This window comes from Typha latifolia, chromosome 4 (assembly GCF_019914945.1).
Source record: "Typha latifolia isolate L0001 chromosome 4, TyphaL0001v2, whole genome shotgun sequence".
NCBI classification, from domain to species: Eukaryota; Viridiplantae; Streptophyta; class Magnoliopsida; order Poales; family Typhaceae; genus Typha; species Typha latifolia.
The window spans coordinates 8,717,378-8,726,312 of record NC_133089.1 but is presented as its reverse complement, the minus strand read 5'-3'; the positions used below and the strand labels follow the sequence as shown (position 1 = coordinate 8,726,312).

Here is an 8,935-nt window from a genome sequence, read left to right as displayed (position 1 = left end):
AAAAAAATGTTTATTTTGAAAGAAAATTAGAAATCTATTATATAAATGGACTAAAATGACTTTTATAGTTGAAGTATGTTGGTATCAAAATTTTATTATTATATTTGACCTCCAAAAAAAATCTAAAATTTATTGTGGTTATTGTAGACTTGGTTATTGTAGACTTGTGGGCTTGTAAGCCCGCAACCTTTATGCATGTTTTGCTTGGTAAGCTTGTTGTGGGTTTCCTTTGTATGGTTTGATTAATATTTTTGAAAAAAGTTTGCAATAGATTAGAAAATATAATTTCTAACTTACTTACGTGGTTTCTTTGATATTTTCAATTATTTATTTATTTAAGGAAGCCTGTATGGTTTGCTTGATATTTTCTTTGAAAGAAGTCAGCAAGACATTGAAAAGCATCGGTCTTTTAGCCGTGGTGATAGAAGAGAAGCTAGTTCATACTGAGAGAGGAGAGAAGAGATTGGGAGAGGACATGAATAAGAGGTTGAAAATACAAATGTAACTCATTTTGACTGTTTCTCTCTCCTCTTGTATTTTTAAATCTGGTTAGAGATAAATTGTGGACTTGGGGGTAAATGGGTTAAGCTAGTTTATGGGCTTACGGCTCCTAAGCTCGCAAGAGGCCCTATAAGGCAGCAATCAGTTATGTTTTAGCTTTGTGTAATTTCAAAGTTGGTTAAAAGGTTTAGTTTGGGGGGTTTGCGAACTTGTAAAGCTTGTAGCCGACCTTGTAAGCCATAAAGTAACTGTGTTTATGCTTGTTTGCAGGCTTAAAATTTTGTAAGTTGGTTTAAGGTTTGTAAGCTTGCAATCGACTTTCTACACCCTCAATTGGTCTTGTAAGCCAATAATCATTTATATTTCAAGTTATTTTAAAGACTTCTTATTTTTTGTTGAATTTGTAGATTTGTAGACTTGTAAAATGTTAGTAACATGTGCTATGTAGATTTGTGAGTCATATATTTTAAGCCTATTTGTAGGCTTGTGTTTTAAGTTTGTCTGCAGGTTTGTCTAAACTAGTAATTTGTGCTATGTAAGTGATAAATCCACCATCAATTTGAACACCGTATAATTTCACTGGTGTAAACTATTGAGTTTTCATCTTTTGCACATGTACTTAAGCCATTGAATTTATTAAATTAATTATCATTATATTATTATGCTATTTCTTTTATATAGTCTCTCGACCTAAGTGAAAGAGGAGCGCAACCATAGTGAGAGAGAGAGATGAATGATGACATTTACAAGACATTTTTGAAAAGATAATTGTAAATTATTTTGAAAGTAAGTTTGTAACGTGAGAACACATTTCCAATTGTTCCAACTAATTTTGACCTCTTTTATTTTTCTCTCACCTCTCATTTTTTGAACCATGTTTGGTCACTATATATGCTTATTGTTTCTTAATCAAGTTAGAAAAGAAAAAAAAATCTTGAAACCGATGTGCAAAATAGTCCAAGAAAACAAACGGGGCTAAGAATTTTTTAGTGCAAATGCCATGTTTGGCGGGGCCAGACAAATATGGAGCCCAAGAGAAAATCGGTGCATCAGAAAAAAAAAAAAAAAATATGACGGCAAGCCCAGGTTGGGTCCTAAAATCCGTCTGGAGCCATTCGGACAGTAGTACCATGGGATAACTTTTGTGTAAAAATTTTTGTTTCGTTTGATTTATTTGCTCCACTAGATTTTCGGAAGTGACCGATCCCACAGAAGAAAAAAAAGCAAAACTCCCTCGTTTAATTCACTGCCGGCGGATATCCTAGATCTATGGCAAAACCAGTTTACCCCCAATCGGAGCCGCTGCTCGATTCAGCACCTCCACTTTCCCATTACTACCCCATCCGGCCACCTGATCCTCTACCCTACTACTACGCGGCCGAACCCCAGCCAACCACCTTCGTCCTTCTCCCCGTTCGCCTCCGCCGCTCCTTCTGCTCGCTTCGCTCCATCCTCTCCTCCTCCACCCTCCTCACCGCCGTCTTCTTCGCCACCCTCCTCGGCTCCGCCGTCTTCTTCCTCTTCCCCTCCGACCCCGAACTTCGTGTCGCTCGCCTCTCCCTAGACCGCATCCACATCGCCACCTCCCCGCCCGTCTCTCTCACCGTCTCCATCGGCCTCAAGATCCGCGTCCGCAACCCCGATTTCTTCTCGCTCGACTACCGCTCCCTAGTCGCCTCCGTCGGGTACCACGGCCGCCGCCTCGGCTCCATGACTTCCGACGGCGGCCATGTGAGGGCGCGCGGGGTCTCGTATGTGGAGGCAGATCTCAAGCTAGATGGGATAGAGGTGATTGGTGACGTTTTCTACCTGATCGAGGATCTTGCGAGGGGATCTATCCCGTTCGATACCATCACTGAGGTCGACGGGAAGCTCCACTTGTTTTTCGTTGATGTCCCAGTCCAGGTGCGTTTCGATTAGATTCTGTTATAACTTCTGCTTAAAATTATTATTATTTATTCTATCAACAATACTCATCCGCCTCAACATCTTCATCTCCGTTCACAAACTCCTTTAACATTTTTAACCACTTCTGACACACGTTTTTCATTGTTGTTCAAAATTACTAAACAATTTTTAAGTTATTTACGTTATTATTAAATGTTATTAGCAAATTGTTAATCACATGCAGCCTTGTTCATGTCTTCATGATCATGAATACTAGTATAAGTGAGTGCATAACCTGCACCAAGAATGAGCACTACTATGCAAAAGTTTGAATCTGGACTTATGTGTTGATCTGATTATATTTTGGATTTTGTAGAAAGTGAAGCACTCAGTACTATTTCTAGAAGCTTGAATCTTATTGGTAACATGACACACACACACACACACATATATATATATATATATATATATACAGTTTTAATTGAAATAGTTTGCTTATATACGAACTTATATGAAATCTCAATACCTAGATTAAGTAACTTCTCAAGCAATAATAGAGCTTCCAATTTAACAATTTCTCTGTACTCGATAGAGAAAATAATCATACTGAACTTTACCCAACTTGATGAGAACTAATTTCAATTAGCTGATTTGGAATATTTCCTTTTCCATGGATAGGAAGATTACATTGAAGAATCTCTATTGATACAAGAATCATAAATTTGGAGCACAGGTTTCTGAGAAAAACTGGCTCATCAGAGAAAGATCTTTTCTGTCTTCTCGCTTATTACTTTAGTTCTAAATGAATGATAAGTTAGAATTGTGTTTTTCTTTTCCCCTTCCATTTCCACTGGCTAGTTTACTTGAACCACGTCTTCATTGTGATAAGCTTATTATTATCGCCTTCTACTGTCACGTTGTAAGAAACTATGGAAAACTAGTGAATGATGAGACTCTATGTCCTGTTCTAACAATGTGAAAGCATGATCTTTGATTGCAACTCAGGAATAATCCAAGAAAAATGAGATACATAAACAATTAATCTTATCTAATTTTCTGTTAAGGTTTAGATTGGAAGTGTGCAATTTTGATAAGGTATTTTGCAATATATAATATTCCACTGCTTCATAACAGAAGATCACAAAATTTAAGGGCTAGTAAAACTATGGTGTAACTGCTAATAGGCTACAAGACATTAGCAAAAGGGAGGATGCTGTTATACATATGATAAGATTGAAATAGATAAGGTGAAGATAAGGAGAAAAAGATTAAGTATTTGATATAAGATGCTTTGTCTAAACTACCAATTTTTGTAGGATGATATGAAGGAAGAAATTGAGGATAGTTCATGATTAGATATAATGGATTAGACTGAATCATGAAAGTTTAAAGCGATCTTTTAGATCTAAATAAAATTCAAATACGTATAGGTTTTGGTTTTGAAAGGTTTACAGATCTAACTCAGTTCGGCTTAACTAGAAAGCTAAATTTACGGATTGCCTTGGGGTATATTTATGGTTCAGATGATAGGATCACAGTAGTACCGTGGGATAAGGTTGCTATTAACAATTAAGGTTAAATGGCTTGGTATGTCTATGTTAGGGGCTGTGTTGCAGACAATAAACTGACTGCATTTGTTAAAAGCTGTGGGAGAGAAAAGAGAAAAGAAGAATAGAAGGCAGGAGAAAAAGAGAAGAAGAATATATTAGAAAGATTTATCTACCAGAATCCTGAGCGGCCTTCATTCTGTTTTCCAAAACTGGTGGACTCGAAACAATTCCCTATTTCGTCAGATTTTCTTTCTCGTCAAATTTTCTTTCTTCCCTATTTCCTCATGATTGTAAGGGAATTATTTGTTACTTTTATGTCATTTCATTATGACCATAGTGACATGAAAATGTACTCCTAAATTTGTAATATCAGTGTGATCAAGACTCTAAATCTTAATACCAATATTAGTATTGGTCACTAAAAAAAATGATACATATCAGCTGTATAAACCATTTCAACTATCAGATATTTTCTGGTTAATTAAATTCTAAAAGATGATATAAATGTATGGAAATCCTAGAAGTTCAAAAAAATAGTAGCAAAATAAGAAAATTTAGATTACTATAATAAGATAGTAGGAGATGAAACATAATTTGATTCAAAGTATTAGGAAAAATATTAAACTTTGGACATATCTAATAAATACTTGTGCTCATTGTCATCACCTTTTGTGACAAAAGTTGGAAACAAGCTTTGATAGAGGAGACTAACAACCATCTCTGCTGTGAAGATGGTTGGAAGCCACCTTTACAACAGAATTGAGAGCAGTAGGTGATAATAGGGAAACGAAAAGAGAGAGAAGATAGGGACCACCTCTGTGGAGAAAGAAAAGCATGAAGAAAAATAAAAAAGGGTTGAAAACACAAAACTGGGCTCATTGGAAATCACTAATTAATTTTGCTGTCTTCAGATGGATTTAGATTAGCACCAACTTACGATTCCATTCGCATCTAACCCTTATTTTCTTTTGTATAAGCTGATATGAGTATACGACCAATATGGCAACCAATACGATCAGTACTGAGCCAAAACTAAGGAAAAATCTTGTTTCAAACTTTGTTTCAAATTCATAATGGCTGACACTGTTATATATAGGCCGACCTATTGATCCTTTAGTTTGAAGAGCTAGCATAAGCAAGAAAACTATACAAGATCTTTGAATCTAAAGCATTACATTCTTTCATAATAAGTCATCAAGAAATACATTTTCATTGCATAGAATGTATTCTTGCCTATCTATTTCCATAAGAGGAAATCATATCTGCTCTTGAAAATTTTGATTTAGGTAAAAATATACTTTCCTTTTTACCAGAATATATTGGAAAATGAGATTTCTTTATCAAACCTTTTATTTTCTTTCTCTTACCATAAAATCATATGCCCTTTACCAAGAATATCTTGGAACATTGCCTCTGTGTTGAGACTAGATGATAAGAAAATAGAAAAAGGGACTTAAATAACTATAATCTATTTAGGCGTTGCCTTGTGAAATTGAAAATTGAATGCAAAGACTAACTTAAATAAATGAATGTTTAAGGTTTGAAGCTGATTGCGTAGACTTTTTGTTATTATGATGATAATATTACAATGTGGGTTGAAATTTAAATCTGGAAAGTGGGACTGAATTTTGGTAATTTATGTTTAGGAAAGAGGGTTTTGGAATCCAATATATTAGATTCAAGGTTCGATGTCAAATAAACTTGCATCGGTTTCTGCTAGGATAGATGGCTGTGATTTCCTGTAGGCTGTAGTATAAGCTGTAATTTTATGCTATAGGAACCCGCCATAGAGAACATGGAATAAATGATATCAAGAACAAATGTGACAGGAATTAAGATTGGCAAATAAGAATTCAAGGCCATGAAGTAGTAGACTAGATGTTGCAGGCTTTGAAACTGAAAAATAGATGCAGTAGAAAATATTGGCAGCAGAATTTCCTCTAATCTATAAATTTAGACTGGATGTGATTGCAGAAATCTAATGATGACAACAAGAATATAAAAAAGGAAAGAATGAAGATTGGGGAACAAAAAAAAAACTCAAAAAGAAATGGGGACCCAGATTCACATAAGAGAGCTTCACACCCATTTCCCCCTTGAACTGCCAAAATGTTTCCTTGCTCAATATAATTCTTCCTTTCCTATTCTCATTTCTTGCTAGAAGATTTAGATATCCAGCCTAAGGCTATCAACTGCAAGAAAATTCAAATGCCAATTATTTTATTTTGTTAACATTAATCACTCGACCATAACCGTGAAACCCTGGCAAAACAATAAGAGCGTGTCCTGATAAGATAATAAAACTATTAAATCCTAATTCCAATTTTCTCAATGCAAATTGTAATACTTGAGCCTTGCTTCTAGATATAGAATTTAAATCTATTACAGATCCTTTTATATATTTGAACTTAATTTATATTTGAAGGGTCCTGGACACATAATCCTACCCATCATTATCGTCATCCAAGTGCCTACCCAATCAGCCTCACGCATTTGTCCAGATTATCTAGATATGGAGGAATGGTTGATTGGACATTCTATCAAGGATCTAGAGCTTAAACTGGCACTTCTGATTAGAGGCTGTAATCCTGTTGGTGGCAAGTACCTCTTCATAGAATTATTGATTGAAGTAGCTGCTTATTATAGAATCTAATGCTGAATTCAGTTTCAATTTATCTCAAAATTGTACATGTTGCATATCACATAGGTCCCAGTTTCCAATCCCATTGCATCACATAGGAAATGAGTTTCATCTAGATGTTATATCACATTTGATGCAACTCTAAAGTTTTCTTTGGCACTTATGCCGTACTAGTTGAAACACCAATAGGCGACATGTCAGTCTAGAGCCACTTATTGATTATCGTCAATCAATTGCTTAACTGCAATGAATTGTATGAAGTTTTAAAGTTGATTTTCACATTTTTAACATTTAAACAATTCATTGATAGTTAGCCCTCCCAAGCAACTAATTTGGGTTGATTATTTTGATAGCAATATTTCCTTGAATGACATTTTTAAGTTTTAAACCACCTTTTACTCATTTGTTAAGATCTTCGAAATCACTTCTTGATAACCTTTTTGGTAATTCGTCTACTAGGAAGTGTGATATTAGTACCTATATTTTTCTTGATTCTCTTGCATTTTCAAGTTTGATACAACATGTTTAGAGGCCAGTACCGTCAAAACAAAAATAGTTCTTTCTTCAATTTATAGTCTGTATAGTGTATACTATTGAATATCTTGGTTGATGTAGCTTACACTTACATTTAGTTGCAACTGTAGGAGAAACACATTTTTAACAGTGATGATTTATTATTTGATTGTTATTGCAAAATTATCTTGATGGGGATAGCAAGGTTTTCCTAAATAGTTCTATGCTCTAGAAGTCTTTGGCATGGCTTCCTCACACCTCCAGGTCTGCTTGCCATATATTTGGGTCCTATTTTAAGCTGCGTACTTCAACTTTGGCTCTCATATATGATATATCTAAATCCCTTGTTATCAGATGCCAAGTCTAACAACCACCCAATTTACGAGAAGCATCTAGGCTGCCAGAACTAAACTGATTCAGCATAACACGCATAAAGTATCCACTGTGCTGAGTTGAAAAGACATAAGAGCATAACAGAATTAGAAATTTATATTACAATTTGGATAATTGTGATTCATTATTTGACATAATGAAGGAAGGCAGATATAATGAGAAAATTTTGGTGTTTCTTATTGATGCTGTACACAAAATGTCATGTTGAAAAAGATCAGCTTCCACAGTATATGGTGAAAACTTCCATGTCTGTGCACCAGATGTCTGCCACACATTTTTTTATTTCAATGTCTGAGGTTGTGGTTATTTTAAAAGTCCCCCCCCCCCACACACACACACACTTTTCCTGTCCATCAGGTCTAGTAATCTTTCCATATCATCTCGTTCAAGAGGGTTCTTCCTTTACCTAACACTTCTTTCTTGTCTGGAAGTGGCTTAGGAATCCATGATATATGAATAATGAGTCTATTAAAAGATTCTTAGGTGACGTTATGAGTTGGTAGAAGTCCTGCTTTTCCCTACTGGATTCAAGCTTCTCTGATCCTGGATAATAAGTTCATAAATAATATTACGTAGTGCATCCATCTCTTGGTTTTTTTTTTCTATTGTTAAAAGTGTTCTTATTTATCTATGCCTTTGCTTCCCTGGTAAATTTTGTATGTTCACAGTATACCTTATTGCTTTGTCATTCTCTATTCTCTTACAATTGCCTACGAAGGAAAAGGAAAAGATACTTTATACATATATTTTATTTCAGGGAAGGATTTCGTGTTCAGTTAATGTAAATCCACTAAACCAGACTATCATACACCAAGATTGCTACCCTGAGGTAAGGAATTCAAAATTTATATTACACTATTTTATGATTTCTTCTTGTTTCCACTAATTAATCGGCTCTACTCTTTTCCTTCAGTGATAGTGGTAACAACAGAGCGTCTGCACTAAAAGGTCATCAATTCCTTCTTTACGGAAAATATATCCTGGTTTCATTTCTTGTATAGTGGAATATATGTATCTCATTATCATGAGTGAGAAGTTTACGAACATTAAGCACTTGAAAAGCCGTGTTCTAATTGCACTGAGGAATCATTTGTGCTGCATTTGCATCAGCTAATGCATGACTTAATATGCCAAGCATCTTAGATTGGAAGCTGGCTACAGTTATTTATCTTTCATAGGTAGCAAATGAGATTCACTACTTTCCAAACATGTTTCCAAAATTGCCAATATTATCAACTACATGTTTGATTATGAAAAAAGGTGAATCCCTAGGATATGCTCTGTAACTAATTAAAATTTCGGAGGAGATAGGATTCTTAATTTCTCTAGGTATAGGAAATATGAAATGTCAATGTCAAAGTAAAAGATAAAACTAAAATTGATTTAATTTGGGAAATTTGAATCCTATTAGATCTAGAAAAATGGATTTATAATTGAACTTTGATAATCG

General features: G+C 34.8%; 1 protein-coding gene across 1 annotated transcript; it reads left to right on the top strand.

Moving 5' to 3' along the window:
* The first annotated feature begins 1,489 nt into the window (after nt 1–1,489).
* LOC140786679 (uncharacterized) lies at nt 1,490–8,546 on the top strand. Its single transcript, XM_073135289.1, has 3 exons — nt 1,490–2,406; nt 8,243–8,314; nt 8,399–8,546. The coding sequence occupies exons 1-3, from the start codon at nt 1,771–1,773 to the stop codon at nt 8,399–8,401; spliced, it is 711 nt and encodes a 236-aa protein (XP_072991390.1). The 5' UTR covers nt 1,490–1,770; the 3' UTR covers nt 8,402–8,546.
* The last annotated feature ends 389 nt before the right edge of the window (nt 8,547–8,935 follow it).